Genomic DNA, 24,485 nt, shown 5'->3' on the forward strand with positions numbered 1-24,485 from the left:
CTGCATATTAATGTGTGAACACAATGCACAGAACTCAGAGGGAAGGGATTCCTGACATGCTCTGCGAACAAAAATTCCTCATTTCTCTTTGACTACTGAAGCAAATCGTATGGGGTTTTCTGCAAGACGTGGGTAATAAGTTATAGTTTCATACCCTGAAATTGTATTTGGATTGATTCACTATTTTTAAAGTTATCATTGCGGAGGGTCCCGTTGTAATTTTTTTGGGGACATGCAGTATACACTGCTTTGCCAGTTAGGTATGAAATTTGTTCTGTTGACCTTGACTATGTTCAAACACCTTGACAATGTGTTCCCACAAGAAAGGTGTACACTCTTTGTCATAACTGCTTACTGTAAACATTTCACGTCTCAACAAAATTTCACACATCCTTTAGAATTTCCATTGTCATTCACAGCCAAAAGTAAGTCTAGACTTCCTAGGGTAGCAACACTTCTTTCTTTTTCAACCTAGTGTTATGGATGTGGATTACTGTCCGTCTTTTATCAGTTTGCTGTAGCCTTTGCTGTTGTGTAGAATTGTGAGTATTCAGCTGAAATGAGTCTAAAGTGTTTTCAACAACAAAATGTCAGTATTATCAATTGTTCAGAAAATATGAAAAAAAAAAAGAAGATATTCAGCCAAGTTACGTCATGAGAACCAACACAGACTCCAAACTGTGAGAGGTTGTTTTTATGTTCATTTAAATGGAATTCCATGCTCAGGGCCAATGTTTTGTTACCATGGTAATGTGTAAAAAATGATAACTCTTGTACATTCTTGAAGTGTACACTAGGTGGGAAATATATATGGACAACAAGGGTAGTTTGGTTTATAAAAAGGTCATCATCCAAAAAAATCTTGGAAGTACAATGGCATGATACTTCATCAGATTTCTTTGCAGAAAAAAAAAAAACCAAATGAAAAAACCAAAACAGACAAATCACAACAAAGACAAGCTTTTACACAAACAGGAAAATCTTTTGATTGAACCGAGACTAAGATACTCTTGTTGCCATTTGCGTGCTGATGTACTCAATGATATTATGTCAAGAACTGAAATTGTTCCATAATGTTTGTACACACTGTTCTGACTTGTAAAAAAAAAAATGAATAGATTTGTAATCATGACAATTTGTATGATGTTTTAGGTAGTATTCATTATGTCAATTATTGATGCAAAAAAAAAAAAGAGAAAAAAATATCACCACTCAAACCCACCTATGTATCCTGCCTTGATTATAAGGTGAGGGATACAGTGTCACAGTTTGTCACTTGTCTCTGCTATGTGGAAAAAAAGTAATATAAATACAGGGTACTTTGATAGTTTTGGATAGTGTGAGTACTTGACACATTGTCACTAGTTAGCCACATACCTGTGACCATCAGGTTACAGAAGAAAAAAAAAAGATGAAGTGAGCAATGAAAGTGTAAATAGTTTTTATATCATTCTGAGAATCTGATTTGATTTGGGATGGCAAGTAGAAAGACACTCATCATGTGATTACTTTGTTTCATTTTGTTAAGTGATGAATTCCCATTTTTATATGAAAACTGTGACGCAAACACTTAAAAAAAAAAAGTATATCACCATGCTTGTAAAAATAGCTGTCTGAATACCATTTTAAGAAGAATGGGGGAGAAATGTAAACTTGCCTATCACTTTGCATCTATGTATGTGTCTCTATGTCTTGGTGTTTTAATGATGAATAAATTCAATGGTGACTTCAAATACAAGACAAAATGAATAGCCATCGCTGCTGTTTCATGTAATATGTGCAAGACTGAAGATGTAGATGAGAGAAGTTTATGTGTGCTCATGTGTGGAATGTGAAGTAATCTGTTCCAATTTAAGCTTTTTAAACTTTATTTCTGGAGTTTGATACTTTCTGAACAATAGGCACATAATGGCACAAGTTAGAAGGCTCCACTCAGTCTTTTATCAGTTGACTGCATTTTCAGACATTTTTTTTCAGATAACTCTAAAAGTACCAAGATAAAGGTATACATCAACTACCCTGTTCTATATAAAGCAAATTCTGCATTAGTAACAAGAAACATGAGCCATAACTCACCTAATTCGAAGCCAAAAAGAAAAACCTTTTTTTTTTACACTCATGTACAAAAACTTTTTTTTTGGCCAAGTCGAACCTGCCAAGTCAAGTATTGGATAAATCAAAAGGAAAAATACAGTCACTTTCATTTGAAGTGTGCAAGAATTTCAATTACATGAAAGGAAGTGGCTGAGTCTTCCAATAAATCTCACATCACCAACTTGTAGCAAACTACATTCAGTGCTTCATATCACTAAGATATGTTCCTGTTGTTTTCACACCTGGACATGTCTGATTTGATCCACTGTGACCAGAGAGTGCCTAGGGGAAGCTGAAGTAGTTTGTGTGTGTGTGTGTGTGTGTGTGTGTGTGTGCATGTGTGCCGCAATGTAAATGAGTGATGTCCATAGACAAAACCATAGCATCACAACTGGAGTGTAGTCAAATATCGCTCGAGTCTAGTACTTCTTTAAGTCGTCGTGGGGACTTTCACTCTATTGCACTACAATTAGTAAATGAGAAACATTTCAGTTTGTAGATAAATGTCAAACATGTATTTGGTTATGATAGACTCTGTGAAAAAAGCAACGCTAAAAATCGATCTACAGATACATATACTTTGAATTATGATTCAGAAATGTTTGTCTTCACAGAAAACATACACATGCAATACACATTTATCCACTTCACAGACACATATAGATACACACACACACACACACACACACACAATGGTGACCAGAAATGGGCAACAATATTACAAAACTAGAGATAAATGTGCCTCATTTACATCAAACTAATGATATATATTATAGACTTAGAATGAAGTGTAGGTAATATAAAACATCTCTGGAATTTGATTGAAAAACAAAAGAAAAACAAAAAAAAACAACAACCCTAAATCCAACCAGGGTCACTGTCATGTCTTCTTCAATCAAATGACTTCACAAAGAAGAAAAAACTAATCCATCTCAATTATTGTGCAGAAGACAGAAGTTCTGCCATATTTATTGATTTCACATCTTATGTTTATAACAATCACACTGCTGTACAGATCACTGCAGTAAACAACAACAAAATTACTTATCATGGTACAAAAGCAAATTAGAAACAACATGTTTCTAGCATGCAAAAGCATCTCAAAATGCACTAGCTCTGGGCAACTTGTGACATAAATGTACAGGTGTGTAGAGGTAATACTGGGGAAGTCCCATGCATAAATAAACATCTTCACCACAGAACTGGGTCTAACAATGTCCTACTAAACACTTGGCAGTCTTGTCAACTTTGAAACATTTTCTCACCCTCTCTTATCAGAGAATAGTCAAAGTTGTACATGACAGCGATGGTGTGAAGTTCATGCTCGGACACTGTAGTGTCAGCTGAGACACCCGAGTCTAGCAGACAGAGCGTGGTCATAACGTGAGCAAACATGACTTGGCAGTCTTGGCACTGGATTTCACTTCTACTCAGTCTCATACCCCTCGTTACAATTCTAGGTCTTGGCAACCAGGGCACGCCATTCCCCGGCCTCGCCAGAAACTTCCAACCAGCAAAGCATGGTGTCCCAGTCCCGAAAGGCCCTTGCCAAGTGTGGGGGGAGTCCCCATCAATAAGTGGAACCGTCGTGCGCCTATCCAGCTGGGCGTTTGCACTTTATTGATTCAATTTCCTGCGAGCTGCCAGCGTCGATAAGCCTCTCACGACAGGGAAGGGGGGTAGCTGGAGTAACTAATGTGCCAAATCATGGCCAGCCAACGGCGTCTCTACCTAATCAAGGGTTGCACAAAGAGGCACATTTCAAAACTCCCTTAATAGGAGCCGTCAACTGCACTTCTCATAAAATCCAAACCACATGGTGGCCCCCTTCACTTTTGCTTCCACAGAGCTCCAAGAAAACCCAACTTGCAGAAGATTTCAGTACGTTTTTTTTTTCTTGTTCTCTCTCTATCTCTTTCTCATTTTCGTTTTCCACTTAATCAGCACTTTTTGTGACGATCCTTGGCTGGGCTAACCAATCTGGCAGGGATGTCTTTTATTCCCTCACAAAATTGCTCTGTGCATGACCTTGGCAATTCTCATTCCCTACAGCTTTTTCATATTTTCCTTCCTTTTTTTTTCCCCCACCAATCCTTCAACCTCCACATGATTCTTACTTTGTATCATCACCGCAAACATCATTGCACAAGTAATAGCAGTCATTCTGCCATCATTTTTCACATCACGATGACTTGAATCGTTTCCTGCGTCTCACCATCCATGACATTTGTGCAAATTGGGCGTGACAGAGACTGAGAAAACAAAGGCTTGTTGGGGTGCAGCTTCGGGCGGCAACGGCCACCCAAGTCTTTGCACCAAATATTCAAGGAATGGAGGAAATCCTGTATTGAGTGAAGGGGCCAATGCAAACATGGTCACAACTACACCCACTTACGTAAAGAAAATAGAAAAAGTGTGTGCCGGACATGGTATGCGTGAGACTTCATTCAAAGATTGCAATACAGCGTCTCAAGGAGAGCTCTCAGAGCTAATTTACACAGCTCAGAGCAGCAGACGTGATTTCCATGTCAATGATTGAGACTGTAAACTTTCACCCAGAAAGGCTGATGAGCCAGCGGTAGATGACTGTCATTCAAGACAATAACGGTATTGAGCACATACAGTCAAACAGTTATAGCAAGAACCCGCTTCACTGCCATCTGCAAATTCATCAATCCTACATGTACGTCTCACAATTCCGGGCTGGATTGAAACATGACTAACAAATGGTGACGAGATAAAACAAAAGAAACTCAGTGTTTCTTTCCATGACTTTTTAACATTGTAAACTCAGAATTTTTCAAGATGTGATATATATTGTAGATTCTAATGCAGAAGGGCCATGCAACAAATACAACATACTACTTGACTTCGAAGTATGTAATCAGTCAGTCATTCTTTTTTCAGCTTCTGTATTTAAAATAGTACTTGAGTACTTCAAAAAACGTGTATCGGAGGGCATTGACAGAAGATGCGAACTCCCAACAGAATTTTGATGGACAAACTATTTCTAACAGCAACAATATCATTATTAATGATATCAATATCAATACTGAAATAATATTAGTTACCCCCTGCTTGTTCACGAAATACGGGAAAATATCAACGGTCTGGTGCCATATTCCATGAGGCCGGAGGCCGAATGGAATATGGCACCAGACCGTAGATATTTCCCGTATTTTGTAAGAACAAGCAGGAGGTAACGATTTTATCTTTTAGTGTAAGTGCTAACCTTCTTCTCGCTGATTTCCCCTCGTGAATGATGTTGAAATCGCCGGCTGTCAACCATGACCATGTTGACTTAGGCCTACTTCTCGCAAGCTGATTACTGTATGCGCGCATACAAATACTTTACGTACACGCCATAAGATACTGCAGTAGCAGTAGCATAGCCAGATATAAAGGCAAAGACAGCAGCGCGTCTAGCTAGCTAGCACATAGCTCAGGCAAAGACGTACATCACCTGAGACGCGCTGTCTTTGAAGTTGCTGTTGTTGTCGTTTATCAAGCGTCTAGTGGTCTCAGGTTATGTGCGTAATACGCTTGAGGACCGCGCGTGGCCATTTGTTTTGTACAGGATTAGCGCGCACTTTCCTATAAGCGTCTTTGGTTCACGCGCAGCTAGCCGTGTAATATCATGACGTCATATCACGGAATACGGAATATATTCAGTGGTGGATTTAGCGCATGCGCACAATATGACCTTATCACGGAATACGGGATATATTCAGTGCTTGATTGACCAATGAGATTACAGAATTCACGATCACTAAAAGATAAATATCAATATTAATCCCTTCTGCCTATTTAATGACGTTTTTTTTTTCGTCCAAGCATTCAAATGAAACCAGACTCATGCCAGATAATTTGTAGTAAAACAAGGAGCTGCATTGATCACAATAGCTCACTTGACACAGAAGTTCTTGAAATTCAGGCTATACTCGGTGAACGGACCTTGCTGTTTCTGAACAAATGTCTCGGCTTCATAAGACGCACCAAAAACATTAGGGCTGGTTCTATTGTTATGTAATATGGTGTTTTGAAAGTACATACACGGACTACTAGAAGATTTCTTGCCCAATGGAATTAACAAACTCATGAGTCTTCCCTTCAGGACAATGAGATGGTCTCACGTCTTCAGCAAATTGTCACGGTATCTTTGCCAACGACATTCACTCACAGAACATTTTGTCATCATCCTGCCGCATAGCTGAAAGGTGTGCTGCAGAGTATACGCCCACCTTCCACGGGACAGACCAGAGTGACAAACAAATATTCATCATACACAGATTTATGCACATATACAATAATGACTGCCTATCTACTCCACATGATTGCATAGATCTATTCACAAAACATTACACTCCTACCATGGCTTGTGATTCTCATCTTCCACGCCTTCCTGTATATAGTTTAGTAACAAAAAGTACACTCAACTCACAATTGCAAATGCCTGACTGCACTTAGCTGACAAAATAGCAGGCCTTACAGTACGGCTTCAACCCTCAGACAACATTCCTCAATTACCTTAGAATGCACGAGTGCTGGGAGTATGTACTAGAAACTGAATTACACACAGAATTGTTAACTTCTGGAAGTAATTTAAGTTGCTGGCCACCCAAACTCTAACTTACTAGAGTCTACACATCTAAACTGGTCCCTTGCTTGGATATGAGAGCTATTCAGTACTGTATTTTGTATCGAATTGAATAAACGTGAGGAAAGAATACCTTCAGGGATTGCCTTCTTGGGTAAATTCTTAGAAACAAGGCATGAGCAAAAGAGTGGGAGTTGTGAATAGACCTAGACAATCTTGATCAGCCTACCACGGTGACTTAACGTGGCCTTCCCCTGCCCCTGCCCATAGGCTTGTAGGGTCTGTCGTCAGAGGGTGCCGAGGACTTGGGGTTCTTGATCGTCTCGTCCACGGATAGGATGAGACATGCTGCCTCCGAGGCTGCTGTTAGGGCATTGATCTTGACAATAGAGGGCTCCCACACACACGCCTCAAAGTTGTCGGCGACGTCTTCACTGTAAATGTCCACCCCGTACCACATGCCTCCTGCAGAGTGCAAAAAAAGAGTTGTAACGGTACAAAGATGATTGAGCAACAAAGTTTTTGCTCATGTCGGCATCTTGGTGTCTGACCCTGCATTAAAGGACAAGTTCACCTTCATAGACATGTGGGTTGAGAGAATGCAGCAATATTAGTAGAACACATCAGTGAGAGTTTGAGGAAAATTGGACAATCCGTTAAAAAGTTATGAATTTTTGAAATTTCTGCTCAGTCACGACTGGATGAAAAGACTACTATAGCTTGTGATGTCACATGTGTACAACTCTATAAAGAAAGAATAAAGAAAATTCAACATATTTCCATTTTTCTCGCATAGCAAAAGAACACTCAACTTCTCTCTTTCGGGAGGCAGGGGGAATAATATTACCCCTAACATACCTCAGTAACAAGTCGAAGAAATGTGCACTTTATTCAAAAAGTAAAGATTTGTGAAATTCTCTTTTTATTTTCCTTTTATTGTTGTACGCATGTGACATCATACACCATAGTAGTCTTCTCATCCAGCAGTGATTGCGCAGACACTTTAGAAATTCATAACTTTTGAGCGGATTGTCCGATTTTCCTCAAACTTCCACCAATGTGTTCTGCTAATATTGCTGCACTCTCTCAATCCTTATGAATATGAAGGTGGACTTGTCCTTTAACCTCATCGATCCCTGTAAATATGATTATCTCACTATTTGCAATTTAGAAATTGCAAATATTTTCACTGTAGCAACTTGGCAGTTCAACAAACAGCTATTTTACTAACAGGAAAGGAACATATTTTTCCCCTCATAGAGTGCTTGCAAATCAGCATTTGATCTGGGATACTTGATACCAACCACAAACACATATGGACAAAGTGTGATTCCTTATTGAGCAACACCATGAAGGAAATCCAATAGCATGATATTCTAATACTACTCTGTTAAATGCAATAAATTTTATTGTCATCTGACAACTAGGACTGGGATACCAGACTCTGGTGATACTCCCAAATTAAAAACAATGAAATAACTCCTATAATTTGCACTATGAAAGGACTGGCCTCGACAAGCCTACTTGCTATTGCTGGTTTTTTTTTACCACCTGCAATACTTTAACTTTTGACTATTTTGCTATTTATATTATGTTTGTTAATGAAACATTGTTTGGTAAATGAATTTCATTACAATCAAGATAATAATAAATAATAATTCACACCAATTATATAGCGCGTTATTACATAAAATGTCTCTCAGCGCTATGGGAAAAAGAAAACAATAGAAAGGGAAGAAGAGGAAAGAAAAGAGACAAAGAAGAAGAAGGTACAGTTTCAGTAACGGTATAAGACATGAGACACAGTCATAATACTACTCAATAAACAAATACGTTTTTAACATGGATTTAAATTTGTCTACTGAGTCTGTTTGTTTCAAGCATTCAGGTAAACTGTTCCAGAGTTGAGGAGATGATGACTGAAAAGCTCTAGAACCATAAGATTGTGTATTGACAGGAGGAGGTATTAAAAGTAATTTGTTGTTAGACCATAAGTTCCGGGAGGGTAGGTATTCAGTTATCAACTGTTGAAGATAAACCGGTGCAATATTTCGCAAACATTTAAAAGTTAACAAAAGAATCTTGGAAGTTAATTCGTTCGCGGATTCTTAACATATGCAGTTCTCTCAGTAGTGGGGTAACCGACTCACATGAACGACGTTTAGCAATAAGCCTGGCAACTGAATTTTGAACTCTGCAGTTTGTTGATTTGCGCATCAGGCAGACCATACAAGAGACTGTTGCAAAAGTCAATGCGAGACATAACTAGTGCCTGAGCGAGTCTCTGGGTTGTCTTTTTTGTCAGAAATTGGCGGATGATGCCAATTTTGTGTAGGGCAAATGAGGCTGATCTGCACACATTGTTCACATGAGTCTTCAAAGACAGAATGTGATCAAATATGACACCAAAGTTCCTTACATCTGTGCAGCATTGTATAGTAGTATCATCTAAAGAAATCGTACTAATTGGGCTTGAAATCCTGTGCCTGCTTGTGAAATGTATACATTTCATACATACATTGTATACATGTATACAAAGATATATCGATGTATACATGACAGATGCCTTTCTCCGTCCTACCTTGGGCATGCTTCTGGCGGAGTTTGTTGAGGACGTTAGTGGCATCAAAGCCGGCATTGTCACACAGCTGGCGGGGAATGATCTCCAGGGCCTTGGCGTAGGCTCCGATCAGGATCTGCTGCTTGCCAGCGATGGTGCGGGAGAAGTCTCGCAGGTATTTGCTAAGCTCCATCTCAATGGCTCCACCACCTGTAGGAGAATCAACAGGTTTACCGTGAGTTGGTGAGAGAGACAAGCCATAGAATATTAACAAGGAGAGTAATACCTTCATAATGATAAGTTTGTTGTTCCACTTTGTGCATAAGCAGAAAAAGGCAATTTTGATAACAGGCATGTTAGTTTTTAAATGCACCAAGATAAGCATCTATAATGTGATTATTCATGAAATGAAGGAAAAGTTATTTGGGAAATGTACATATCAGCTCATAACCAAATGACTTACATTAGTCAGGTTTAGTGCCCAACTGCTTACAAACTGAAATATTTATCTATCATGTCTGCCTATGACGGATTCTGATATGTATTTCTTAGTCTATTTGCTCACATGGTGCTATCCAAGTAAAAAGGTAGGAGGCCACTAAGTCATATACTGAGCTGCCTAACCCCAGGAGGTCTAGGGCAAGGGCAGGGCACCTGAGGAGCAACATACTTTCTTCCACTGTCAGACAATCACTCGGGCTTCTGCATCTATCTCCAGTGCATTTCTTTAGTGGATATTTCCTGCTTGATTTTAGATACGTACATCTGCGAAACATACAGTATGGGCGGCAGATAACAATAACCACTATCATATGTCCATTATTTGCACATAATGTAGGTACATGCAGAACCAAATGTTTGTGATCTCCACACGGTCCTGGGAGTTTTATGATATGTCGACAAAATTCAACTACATTACGGGTGTTAAAATGAATCAAAACATTCACTCCTTTGGCATTTCACTAACTCACTCACTTGTTCTAAAAAACAAAGAGCACAGCAAGAAGACCCAAAATTTTCTGCTGTGACAAAAAAAAAGAGTACAAGGAACATGCAGATCACATACCTGCAACAACAGCATCATTCTTAATTGCTCTCCTGACGATCATGATAGCATCATGGAGAGATCGTTCCGTCTCCTCGATGAACTGTTCGGCACCACCTCGTAGGATGATGGTACACGTCTTGGCCTGCGGGCAGCCTCGGAAGAAGTTATACCTGAGAGAGAACAAATCAAAGTTTGGGTACAGAGTCAGGAATAATATCTGAGAGTTTTGGCAAGAAGAAAAGAATGAGCATATACACATAACTACTGTTAACATGAGTAGCATTATTTTGTAGAAAAAAGCATGTTCTCATAATGAGATCACTTTCGTGTAGCCAAAAATGGCCGATGGTAAAAATGTCATTTACACATCCTTCATGGTCACATGTGATATTACTAAGAAACACAATTGATTTCATACAGAACGGTAGTTTTTTTTTTTTTTTTTTTTTTTTTTTTTTTTTTTTTTTATTGGGGGGGGGGGGGGGGAGATGTTAACAGAAAAATATTCTCATTCTTCACTTTCTTCCAAAAGGTGGATATTTACACCAAAGGCAAGAAAACAAAAACACTTTGCCACTCAGAGCAAAGCAAAGTTTGCCCGAGTGCCCTCTGGCCATTTCTTGAGCACATTTCTGAGCCCTTACCTGGCTCACATAATCTAAAGTTTGCAATTGGTGCTGACAGTTGATATACATGTCTCATATGACTTCCCTTTGTTGATGATCACTTTTTTTTCCCCGGCATATAAGACAAATACTCTTTGGTTTATTGATTGTCTAGGTGTAGAATGATGGCCAGAGGTAAACAATGACCCTCCTTTACAATCTGCACTCTCTTGATCCTTACAAAAGTCTTTACTTGTAAACTGTGGCTTACCTTTCACCACCAATCTGCATTTCCTCAAATTCAGCACATGTACCAAGGACATCATCTGTCATGTTCTGCACAGACGTCTGAATAGCGCCCCCACAGGCCTTCATCGTACGCTTCAAATCCTCTGCAACAACACGTCCTGCACAAAACATGTCCCTGTAACCACACAAGTCACAAAAGAGTTTGAGTGAACCTTCACCCATCTTTGTATTAAACTTCCTGCACTGAATCACCAAGACTTGTCACAAACTTTCTCTTTTGGTGGCACGACAATGACATTTGTTCCGATCGGGCCACCAACACATATCTTTCTTAAAGAGGAGGTAGCTAGGCATCTATTTTTGGTGGCCCTGGGACACCGCTAATGTGGAGCCTTGCATCCACTGATGATCTGTATTTGTGCAGCAAAAAAAAAAATATCTGGAAACAAAATTTACATCATCAAAAAGGTACTTAGGATTTGAAACATAGAAATTTACAAGTTGCACAGAGTAAGGTCTGAGTATAACACCTAATCTTCTAATTTACAAACTGATCCTCGTGAAAGTGAGTTAGCAATTCACACACACAAAAATGTCAGCCTCTATAACTATGACCCTCTTCTTGGTCAGCATACAGCTAGGCTACATGCAAGGTCAAGGGTCAACTCTCAAGAGACTGATCAACCGACCTCTGACCCAAGATGGTGGGGACTAGAACAGCCATCCACAAGCCTTGGGAGAAAGCTGGTTGATGTAATGTGCCACAATAGAAACACCGAGAAAGATACAGATAGGATCCACTCAGCTGACTTTATTGTGGGGAGAGAAGTTATGCTTGGTAAAACCACTCACCATGCAACAGTTTCACGATGCAAAAGGTACATTGCTACGATAACTGCAGTGGGTTAGACTGAAGCCATTTTGTGTTTGATGTTTAATGAAAAGTGAAAGCAAGGTATGTAGTTTCAACAAATGTACATCTTAATGTTTTGTTCCAAAGAATAATTTGACTGCTAAAAATGCATATATAGAGAAAACAATAATTCTGATTTCTGCTTTTGATTATCCTTTGAATTTTTTTTTCTGATTTGCAACTAATTTAAGCTATTCCTACTACATGATCACAATGTAGATAAAAGAGAAGAATCCTTGTTTTGTGAACTCTAGTTACCTCCGCCAAGGGGGAGGTTATGTTTTTGTTACCGTTGGTTTATCCGTATACAAAATAACTCAAAAGGTTGTGCATGGATCTATATGAAACTTGCAGGAAAGGTTGAAAATGACACAAGGAACAGATGCTTGAATTTTGGTAGTGATCAAGAAATTTTTATAAATCTTATGAAGGATTTTCGATATTTTGGCAGGTAGGGTCAATGAACTTGGGGGTTCAAGCTGCCCATTTTTTAGGTTTTCATACACGCACTTAAGTGCGTGCTCTAGTTTCTGCTAGGGCGCGGTGCGCCATGCAGGTGAGGGTTGACGACATAACAAAAGGCTTCTATATTGGGAATTCGGGCGATTTTTAGCATGCATACATAGGGGTCATCACTGATGTCTATGGAAGAGCAAGATCATCAGTGGAAAGTAGCTGCTTGGCGCAGGTCTGCACTCTCAGAGTGCTTTTCTAGTTGAATATGTTCCTCCTTACCTGTCAGCAAAATACTGTGTTGCCACATCTCCAATGGGCAGCTTGGACAGGACCACCTTGGCCCCACTCTGGTGGATCTTTTCCAGCTTGTCATACAGGATGGACCACTCGGCATCTACAATGGCTTGGTAGTCCTGGGAAACCACAACACAGATCCATTCATCACATATCATTTTGGCCGACACTCTCGGATTAATATTGGATGCTTTGGCTGCCAAATGCAGGGAGGGCACTGGTGAAATTCAGTGCTGAATAAAAGTTTTTAGTCTTTTGTTTATAGTACTGCTGATATAAGAAATGGTGAAATTCACTGCCGAATGAAAGATTTTAGTCTTTTGTGTATAATACTGCTGCTATGAGAAATGGTGAGGCAATAAACTGGCTGTAATAGAGTCAATCTGGTGCCCCGAAGAAAAACAATGCTTTTTTTTTTTCTTCCAAAGAATGTAATAAAATTTGCCCTTATTTCAGGATCATATTTCTCTTATATGGTAATCAGCTCCATTTGAATGTCTCAGTATCAAGCTTGGTTGAAATGCATGCAGACTTACCATAAATGTGAAAGTATGTATGGTACAACTGTCCCACCATATACTCTCTTTTACTTTTTATGTGTAAACACCCAAGAGCATGGGTGAGAACTTGCTCCTTCACTCAATGAGATTTCAGTACTGTATGTGTACACTGGTAAACTTGATGGCATTTGCTCCAAATATAGGTACTAAAAATCATTACAATTTTCACTACAAAACAGAAATTCATCAAAACATTGAAGTCTCAATGCAAGTAAGCAATAACTTGAAGCCTTGATGCTATAGCAATGCTTACTCATTTCATCCCTTGTGTAGACATGTATGATATTTCTCTCAAAGGACATGCTTTTATGAATTGAAACCCAAGTTTGAATTCTTCACTACCATTTCATACATCACGAAAAACCATTCATATTTTACCTCAACACTCTCCACCCTGACTTCAGCATTCTCCTTCTCTGATTTGAGTTCTAGCTCCACATTGAGCATGGCTATCTTGGGGCTGGTGTATTTCTTGGGCTGCATCTCAAAGCCAGCGTAGGAGAAGGTCTTCTTGAAGGCCACACCCGCAACAAGAAGGGAATCCTGGGTGAATGGAGAAGAGGCACGCAGCTCTTCAGATTAGTTAAGACTACTCTCAGGAATGAACAAAATAACCCAACACAATATGATATGTAATGTAATATGTTAATTCCTGTATTTCAACGGAAAGATTATATGATTTCAGTTTTCAACAAGATTTAGGTAAACTGATTGTCAACAAGAAAATTGTCTACCAGGTCTCAAACCTTTTTATCAAAATCAAGATCACTATTCTTCCTGTACCATTGACACCTCATATAGAACAGTCACTGGTGGTCGTAAGAGTCAAATAACATTTCTATCACTTTTGAATAATTGCCTTTGGGTAGAGACGATGTGATCCACGACTTAAAACCACACTATAAGTTTACTTTCTTTTATAACAACAAACAAAAACACACTGATATTACAAACATGTTATGAGTTAATTACACTTTTTTCCAAGATGAAAAGGTCCTCTGTTTATTACTGTGCTTCAAAGCCCGATATAACAAAATTGTGATATATCAAAGTGATTACACTGGTCCAAGGAAATTTTTTTAATCAGAGTTCACTGTACCTGTCCCTCAAAACACTGCACATGATAACTTTTGGATGATGGCAAACAGCAATGTCAGTCTCTATCACTATGACCCCCTTCTTGGTCAGCATACAGCTAGGCTACATGCAAGGTCAAGGGTCAACTCTCAAGAGACTGATCAACCGACCTCTGACCCAAGATGGTGGAGACTAGAACAGCCATCCACAAGCCTTGGGAGAAAGCTGGTTGATGTAATGTGCCACAATAGAAACACCGAGAAAGATACGGATAGGATCCACTCAGCTGACTTTATTGTGGACATGGTGGTGGTATACATGGAAACACAAATTCTTGGTAAAATGCTACAAAAGCATGACTCCTCTGGGCTAGTTATGAGACATTTTTGTCTTACATGTTACATTACTCTTTCTTTCTTTTTTTACACTCTTGTAAATATTTCCTAAACTATCCATTCTTTCTACCACACACACAGACACACAAAAGTTGCTTTGGGGAAAAAAATAATGCACCATAATAAGTTCACTCACATCATTTAGTATTGGTTTTGGCGCGGAGAATTTATCTTAACAGCATTTTACGATGAAAGGTTCTCAAAAAAGGAGTAGAAAACACTAGTACTGCCACATATGCTGACTAATATTTGTGGAATCGGGCCATCTATACCAGTCGATTCGTAATTTGATTGAGAAGAAACTAGGACGGTTGAGATCTGGACTGTAATGTAACGAGTGCTGGAAAAAGGATGCACCACAGTAGAGGTTTCCTGAGCACAATTAAGCAAACTGACCTCAAGAGCTCCCCCCTGCACTTTCTTGACCCCAATCATGTCCATGGGCAAGAGGTCATCGAGACAGCTGACAGCATCCACCACCATCTTGGCAAAGAAGTCCTTCTGGGTGGCCATGATCTTGGAGCTTAGTGTGGTGGCAGCACATTTCCTTAGCAGACTCCTGTGCTCTCTGCAATAGGAAATATGACCACTATCTTTGAGCTACAGTTGTATTTTACTCATAAGAGAATAATAAAAAATCAATCCTGTTTTTTTTTAATATACATTGTATATCTTTGTGTACAGTCTCATATGACAAACAGTCAACATTATATTTGAGCGAAAAACTTAACCTTGAAACCTAATCTACAATGTTTGTCCTGCAAAGCAGCAAATTAGCATGGGACATAGCATCTCCTACCACCTCCAGACTTGTTTCACTCTAAAAGGACAAGTTCACCTTAATACACATGTCGATTGAGTGAATGCAGCAATATTAGTAGAACACATCAGGAAAAGTTTGAGGAAAATCGGAAAATCCATTCAAAAACTATGAATTTCTAAAGTATTCACACAGTCACTGTTGGATTAGAAGACTACTGCAGTTTATGATGTCACATGCCTATGAAAATACACAAATAATTTCACAAAATTTCATTATTGGAAAAAAAGTGCACATTCCCTCAACTTGTATCCGATGTATGGCAAGGGTAATATCATTCCCTCTTCCTTTTGAAAGAAGTAAGTGCTCTTTTATTATGTGAGAAAAGTGAAAAGATGTTGAATTTTCTTTATATTTTCTTTATATCATTCTATGCATGTGACATCACATGCTGTGGTAGTCTTCTCATACAGCAATGGCAGCACTAAATCTTCAAAAATGTGTAACATTTGAATGGATTGTCTGATTTTCCTCAAACTTTTACTGATGTGTTCTACTAATATTGCTGCACTCTCTTACCCATTATGAATATTAAGGTGAGTTTGTCCTTTAAGAGAAGAACAAATCTTTGTCCTTGTATGTCTACCTTTGCATAGAGACCTTCACGGGTTACTGTAAATCAAGCATGTAAGTGCAGACTTACTCTACATCCTCCTTTGGTATTCTGATGGCAATCTCCCTGATCCTTTCAATGGCCAGCTGGGTGGCCTTCCTGAATGCCCGGATGATGACCTGAGGGTGGACATTGTCCTCAACAAAGGTTTTCACCTGCTTGAGGAATTCTGCCGCTAGTAGGGTGACTGTTGTGGTCCCATCACCAACCTAACACATCAGAAAACAACAGGGAAAGGAGAATGGTAATGAATATCATGTCGAAAATGAACAGACAGAGGAAGAGAAAACAAGTTGAGATAGGAGAAAGGAGTCATAAAAGATGTTGTGGAAGGAGCCAGGAGAGGGGGGTAATCAGTTAATGTGAAGCTCTGATAATAACTTGTTTTTTTGTGTTTTTTTTTTTAAAGTTTCATATTAATGTAGACCAACTTCACATGCCCAAATTACTCAGCAAGTACTTAAAATACATTTATTACCTACCCAGACTTTTAGTCAACTGCAGACCAACTCTACTAAAATCATGTACCCTTTCATAAAAGTGGTGTCATGTGCTATCCTGCAGAAATGGTACACAATACCAAAAGCAGAACCATAATAACCTCACTTCCAAGAGGAATTTTATCATACACATAAAATTATGTGAGAAGAATCCTCTGTACACCGGAGTATTAATAGTCATTCTCTTTTGTTTATTCTTCAGTTTGGTCTTTAGTTGTACCCGTGCTCCTCATCCTGTTCTCCACACTAGGCTTTTGTTGGGATTTACACTCAACAAGCTTTGCTTTGTAGTAGGTTCCATCATATTTCTCTTTAGCATTCTTTTACTTTGATTGAAAATGACACATCGACCGCTATGTACTATATGTTTGTTTTTCTTTTTGTATATATCCAAGCTGGACATTCTGTATTATCATATTTTGTTGTATTCTTTGTATTTTCTATCGAGCAATACGAAAATAAAATTGAAATTGAAATTGAATATCTAAAACATTTGAAAAGCAGTATATGACTTCCATCAGCCTTAAAAATCAATGAGATTAAATGATTACCTTCCATGATTTGCAAGCCCTTACAAGCAGAGTTCAAAATGTGTACATTACCTCAGCATCTTGGGACTTTGATATCTCTACCAATGTTTTAGCTGCAGGGTGGACGATGTCAAGAAGCTTTACAATAGTTGCACCATCATTAGATATTGTCACCTTTCCTGCACGTGAAATGGATAGGAGAAAGATAATATGAATTTCAGAAATAATGCTTCATAAAATGTAGGTACATGCAATATATTTTTGTTACATCATCATATATGAGCACACAATCAAAGTGCAAAGAAAAAAAAAATGAGAGAGAGAGAGAGCGAGAGACATGCTGACTGACAAATAATTGAGGGAGAGAATAGAAATTCAAAGGAATGAAATATATTCTTCAGGGAGCCTACAAGGTAGTTTAATTAAATATTTGCATAATGGCTAATTATCCTGGTTGGCACAGACCCATTACAGCTGTTAACTCTATGCGTACCACTAGGTAAATCCCCTGTGTTCTACACTGTACATAATCACTTTGAGACAGCAAGTACTTTATGAAAACATTTTTTTTTTTTCAAATCCATGTAATTCTACATGGAAGCATTCATGCTAGAAATGTAGTGCACATAGTCGTGGAGAAAATCACATGCTTTGCTGGAATGTACACAGTAAATTTCGATGTGAATATGACGCTGTGTCATATTGGAATTTATTGATCAGTTTATGTGCAGTTGCGCATTTGAGCAAAATATGCGAAGTTGACAAGCTGTCGACTGAGTCAGGTGTGTGAACGTGGCACTCAAATACCCCGTTTATACTAAGGAAAAAGGGGGTTCTGAAACCCCCTGTAGCCGCTTCGAGCAGGCTTTCAGCTCAGTATAAACAGACAGAATTCAGAAAAGGCGATCCGATCGGGTCGGGTCGGGTCGGGTTCTGAAACCTCCTATGGGGGGAGGTTTTAGAACCCGCTATAGCAGGCTCGAGGAGGTTCGACTGCAGTATAAACGCAAATGGGGTTCGAGAAGCAGCTTTTTTGGCCGTCCCGGAGGTAATTGCTGAAGGTCATCACCTGCTTACATAAACAACCCAGCCATCTCGACCAATCCCCGCTGCAGAAAGCCTTTCAACTTGCACACTGTCACTCAAAAGCCCGCGCCATAAATCAGAGGAGAGGAGAAGGTTGGGCCTGCTAGGGCCTGCTAGGGTCTGCTTTTGGCGAGCAGTATAAACAGACAAGAGGCTGCTTTTTCAGAGTGGGCTTTCGAACCTCCTCGAGGAGGCTCTGAAACCCGCTAGCAGTATAAACGGGGTAAAAGAGCTAAATATGGAAGGTGTAATATGCTGAACACATTCTTGGAAACAATCACATGCTTTACGAAATGACAACGCTAGAGTCCCTGCTAACCAAGCTATGCACACAAACAATTGTGAAGAAAGAGAGCATCATTTCTTTGTCAGATCATTTTGGCATTTACCCGAATTCTCCACAATGAGCTTGTCCATGCCCCGTGGTCCAAGGGTGGTTCTGACAGCATCAGCCACAACCTGACAGGCATTGATGTTACTCACTACCTGAGACCGCCCCTGGGAGGCCTCCGTCCCCTCCTTTAACACGATAATCTGTGGTTGCTGTATGGTGGAGAAAAACAAACAAACAATCAAATAATGATAACAATTATGACAACAGCAATAATAACAATAAGGGTCTACAGCATTTGTAATGTGCCATCAATCTAGTAAAATCTTACCAATTCAACGGTAAAAATTTGAATGAAATCAGATGCAAAATAAGGAAGCTATTATAGGGTGTCTGATCGCGCACTGCCAACCTTAGACAAAGACGCGCCCCTATCTTATAACACGCAAGTCCCATAGAACACAATGGAGCCGCGCGCCTACGCCGTTTTGACCCAGCATTTTTGTGCCAAATTTCGCCTGTATAGCCAAATCCCAAGACCATGCTGTAAACAAACCCTGACAAATTTGGTATCACATGAAAGAGGAAGTTTTTTTTTCCATATCTTCTCAGAACGGCGGAAATGAATCCAACGATAAATTGATGTAAACATCGATAGAATCACATCTATCCCCATATCTCAGCGTCTGCTTAGCTACTTGTATCGCCGTGAGACATGCTAGTGGTTGAGGATATGCTGAATCCGATGGTTCGGTTAGTTTTTCGCTAGCTCCACGTCTTGGTATGGGGATATTGCTTTGAAGACACCCCTTGCAATAATTTTTTGGTCACAGCAAACGTTCTAGGCGTGGCTTCGTATGCAAGAATCCATAGTAACTTCGTGCGAAGGGGCTAATGCATACGTAAATTTAATATGCAGCGCCGTCTACCACATGGCCTCTGCGGTGTGTAGATCGCGTGTGCATGCAGCGCGCGCCCGATGCAGAGAGCTACCTCTGTGTGTTTGTGTGTGTGTGTGTACATACACGTACGTGCATATCACGAGGTTCGTCTGATCAGTGAGCAGCTAGCTGCAGGAAACTGAGCTGTCACTTGCAATAGCTCTACAACACACATCACACATATCACCACTCTGTACAGTACATACTGGATACAGTCACACTCACAAATCATGTACATCTTGGCTAATCAGTTTGAAAACGCAGAACAACCAGACTCTACTAAATTTCCATCTACTATTATTAGTTTACATGTGTACTGGTTATGATCTTATCGTTGTTTATTTATATTTCGAAAGTGCACTCGCGATGCTCGAGTCACTGGTACTGAGAAGTCGATTGTGAATACATGTCCGCTTAGCCGCTTAGTACGAAGGAAGTAGGCCTAACTAACATTACAGTGGTAGCGGTGTATCCCATTACGAATAACCGATTGACAAAAAAGGCGTGCAAAAGATTTCTGAAGACTCTTATTTGGCCATCTATGCATGTACGAATACATGTAGTGGTAATGTAGCATCGATTCAAAGCCTGTGGCTGTAAAGGTTGTAGCTTGTACATTTCACGCGAGCTGCGTGCACCTGCTCTCGACAATTGACTGCATTTTCTTCGAACCATGCTTGCCAAGCTGGCTGCCCTGGCTGACAATCGCGATGCTCTCCACTCCGCTCCCCGAATTACCAGCACTGCGTACACGGGGTTCGTAGGTACGTAGGGCGCTCAATACGATACCTGCGAATCGAATGTGAACTGAACTGAATACCGAGCACATACGTGACACGCACGTAGCGCGCACACAGGGTATGACAACATAAGGGGGAGTGGCTTCTGCACTTGTTACACGTATTTTCTAACCGCTGTACGCTCATTATCGGATCGCTGGAGATCCACACGCGAATGCATCTTTTTGGCGTTGTTTGCAAACATGATTTGGACACATTTTCATGCGTGCTCGTAAAAAAAGGGGGTAATATTGCTATTTGAAAGTTAAATTTCTCGAGATAGAATTAGAAACATTTCGTCATGAATTGAAAAAGCTAGAGTCTATGTCTTAATGATGTAATTCTCTTTCATATAAAATAGTTCACAATTCGTTTTTCACAGAATTTCAAAAGTTACAAAAATGCTCCAGACACCCTGCTATGACATTGTGAAGTTTTTGCTGCAAGTGTAATTCCTGCAAAACAGTTCTTGTATGTTACAGCTACAACTTGTACAGGGCAATACGGTTTGCACTCCCACCGTTCACGAGCGATTACGTCATGTCTCGCTCAGCGCACTGCACGCACCATGCGGTTGATCCCTACCATAGCAGACGACGGCAAGCTAGTATCGGTTGATGATCGGCTTGCTATCGCTTTCAACTATGAAAGGTTTTCCCTCATTGGTCGGCTTGCTCTCCCACAATGCCTTCCGAAAATGACATCATCGCTTTCTTCCATTCATAAGCTTTACGTTGATACCAAGTACACCTCCGTGGCTTATTAGAAAACGACGGAGATGTTCCGTATAATTTCGCCCTTTATTATGGAATTTTCCGGCAATCGGTGCCAAGAATATGTCATCAAAGGAGTAGTTCTGGTCATTCATGCAATTTTTTTTTCATCCTCGTGGTATTTTTTGATGGATTCTAGAGCGATTTATCTGTGTTTTGATACTACTTTTACCGTGTGCGAGTATGTGCAATGTATGTGCGAGGATGTTTGAAGTGCATAGATCAATGTTGATAATGTTAGATTTCCGTAGCAAGCGACCTACCCGATACCAGCGGTGCGCTGCGAGGCTGTTTGGGTACATACAAACGGGTTACGAGAGCGGGGATAGCGTGCAGTGACTACACACGCTGTGCATGCTAGCGATGCAGCAAGCGAGACACAGTGCTCACAATTCACATGGCCAATGCAGTCGCGGCTCAGCCAATCAGCAACGAGGTAAGACCTGGCAAGCGCATTGCGGAGCGGAGAGAGCCCGAGAGAGAAGACTAAAGAGGCCAAGATATTTTTAGCTCTCTCACTGCTGCGATCGCACAGCCGATTCGATATTCTGTACGCTATCGGGAGTTGAGTGGTGGAGCGGCAGGCATTCTCAGCGAGTTCGGGGCGATATGAATTATGCATATCGGGGATCTGCGCTTGCGCTGTGTTGACTGAGGCGCTGCTTAAACTGTGTACATGGCCTATGGCAGCCAAACCGTAGTGCAGTGGGTATGAATATACAAATGAGTTAGGGTAAGGGCACCAGTATTCGGTCAGGCACCGGTATTCGGTCACTTATCACTAGTCACCAGCCAGTAAGTTCAACTGTCACAACACACGCAAATCACACTCATTCACATAGTTGCACACTCATTCACAACAAGAAACTCCCTTAGCCCCCTCCAAAAATCCATCCAAAATCCCAAATTTTACCGTCAAAAGTGCAGAATCGGCGCTACTTTCCAAAAGCGCGCGCGGATAAGGCCCAGTTTTAAGAGTACGGGTCGCCGAAAAAGCGCTAAAAATTGAAAAATATGCCGTTCTCTCGCGGGATTTTTCGCTTATCGCAAGCTTGGAGTGTAATGGTATCCTCAAAAACGCAAAAGAAAAACAAAATGTCCGTACGTGCCGATACAGTGTACCAATGTACAAGGGTTGAATGCAAGTGCCGAGGCCCCAGTATTCGGTTACCAACGGTCGCCGCAACGTCCCCGATGCAATTTTGCTCCAACAAGGTAGCGCGCGCGCGTTTTTCAGCTGCCTTGAACACGCATTGACTTTGAACGCGCACATCGCGTGACCGAATACTGGAGCCGATGACCGTATACTGGGAAATTTTCAAGGTGATATATTTCGCGATTTTGTGCAATTCTGTGAGATATTTAACGAAACGAAAGTTGAGATTAAAGAAATTTGATATATTTCACATACATTGCTGTAGATATGATGTATGTATGTATTATTTTAGTTTGAAAAATATTGCAAAAAAGCTTAAGTGACCGAATAGATCTACTGGGGATGTTACCCTAACCATAATTCGCAATTTTCCATTGATCCTGTACAAAACATGACGAAAGTTCAATGTTCTCTTGTGTTGTGACAATAGAATTTGCTAGCTTGCAATACAGTCAGTGTAAGTGAGAACACACAGAGTGTGTCAGAGAAGTGTCTAACGTTAGATTCTGGACTTGGAGGCCGGCCGAAAATTGGGCCTGGCCCTGGTCTGGGTGGGTGGGGGGTCTTTACTCTAACCGTCTCTACACTGGTCTAGACAATAGTCCGACCAAAAATAACCTTAAAACTGTGTGTGGCCCCTAGTGCCCTGGATGGCCCAACACTAGCCCGACCAGAGGCTGTTAATACGCTACGCGAATACAGCGTCTGACCAACGAGCGGGCACCTTCAAAGTGGGGAACCACAACACAACTACAAAACTTATGAAAATTTATACGTTCTTTATAAACAATGTACACGTTACCAAACGTTACTCACCTTAAGTGCATGCTTGTATTAGAGAAGGTTCGTAAGTCCATTGAGAGCCCTCGTGATAAGTCCGTGGAACCACAAAATGATACTTTCTGGCGGATTCCCTAACACCGTCGCGGTTCATCGTTGCAGAATTCAAAATGGCGCCTTGATCTCTGCGGAAATCTTTTGCGTGCGTGCGATGCGCTGCTTGAGTGTTGGTGTATAGCAGCACGGTCGACAGCGCGACCTTTTGAAAGGGCATTCAGATCATGTGACCTCCCGAATATTGGAAATGGCCTGGCGTGAAAGACGATGTACCGTTCGTGAACCGTTCACACATGCTGCATATAACCATCAATTTAGGTAAGTTATTGAATCTAAATTTCAATACTCATAGCATAGATATGAAGTCTCATTATCATTTTGTTCGTCAGATGAGTTTGAAGTGGCAAAAAAATGATCTAAAGTATCAAAATTCAATCCGATCGCATGCGATCGTTGGACCCTCTTCGTGTTTGGAGCTTCGTTGGTACAGCCCTGTCGCGCTACGTATGTACAGCGGCGACTGGGCTGTGTATAGTTAGCCCAACACTAACTTGTTCATCAACACACTAGGAGGTGATCACCAGTGATTAGATGTCTGCAGGTGAACACAAAGGCTAAGCGCATAGAGTTTCTTACGAAGCGGCTGGGCAGCGCAGAAATGAATACATCGGTCTATCAGCCTACTTAGCAAAGATGAAGAAATGCACGTGATAATAAAGTTTCAAAATGCTGGAAAAAAGAAAATCAATCTGTAAAATATAGACCGGGGTATTGAATGTAACAAAAGAGCATGCCGTAAATGCAGGTGTATATATTTTCTGACAGACAATCACATGGATATTCCTGGATTCCCTCATACTTACCATCATCTTCTCCAGAATGTTCCGTTGCTACGCCCGATCCGGTGTCACACACAAAACGTACCTAGCATGCACGGTACGGACACAGCCCAATACACTGTACAGCTCAATACACACACACGACCATTACGCGATTGTATCGTCGTGCGTGTATTGACCGATTCGGGTTCGTTGAGGGCAGCAGACATTTTACGGCACAGGGCGCAGCCATAGTGGGTGTATCAGCCGACCCCCCCCCCCCCCCCCCCTGCTCTCCCCCACCCCCGGGCAACATGTTTACACGCACTTGTAACAAAGGTTCGCGCACTAAGCAAGCATTCGCGCACTCAGTGCGAGACGCCTATTGGCTAAAGCAGTTTTTCATTCTGCGCGCGTGCTAATGTAGGGAGAGGGGTGGAGGAGTGCGGAGGG

General features: G+C 40.6%; 1 protein-coding gene across 1 annotated transcript; it reads right to left on the reverse strand.

Annotated features, from left to right (window-relative positions):
- Positions 1-3,026: 3,026 nt before the first annotated feature.
- On the reverse strand, positions 3,027-24,120 carry LOC140241848 (T-complex protein 1 subunit eta-like). Its single transcript, XM_072321602.1, has 11 exons — positions 24,078-24,120; positions 18,787-18,940; positions 17,384-17,490; positions 16,312-16,490; positions 15,245-15,416; positions 13,755-13,919; positions 12,802-12,935; positions 11,176-11,328; positions 10,318-10,469; positions 9,273-9,461; positions 3,027-7,156 (listed from the first exon to the last, which is right to left on the reverse strand). The coding sequence occupies exons 1-11, from the start codon at positions 24,081-24,083 to the stop codon at positions 6,930-6,932; spliced, it is 1,638 nt and encodes a 545-aa protein (XP_072177703.1). The 5' UTR covers positions 24,084-24,120; the 3' UTR covers positions 3,027-6,929.
- Positions 24,121-24,485: the final 365 nt, after the last annotated feature.

The sequence above is a fragment of the Diadema setosum genome, chromosome 18 (genome assembly GCF_964275005.1).
Source record: "Diadema setosum chromosome 18, eeDiaSeto1, whole genome shotgun sequence".
NCBI classification, from domain to species: domain Eukaryota; kingdom Metazoa; phylum Echinodermata; class Echinoidea; order Diadematoida; family Diadematidae; genus Diadema; species Diadema setosum.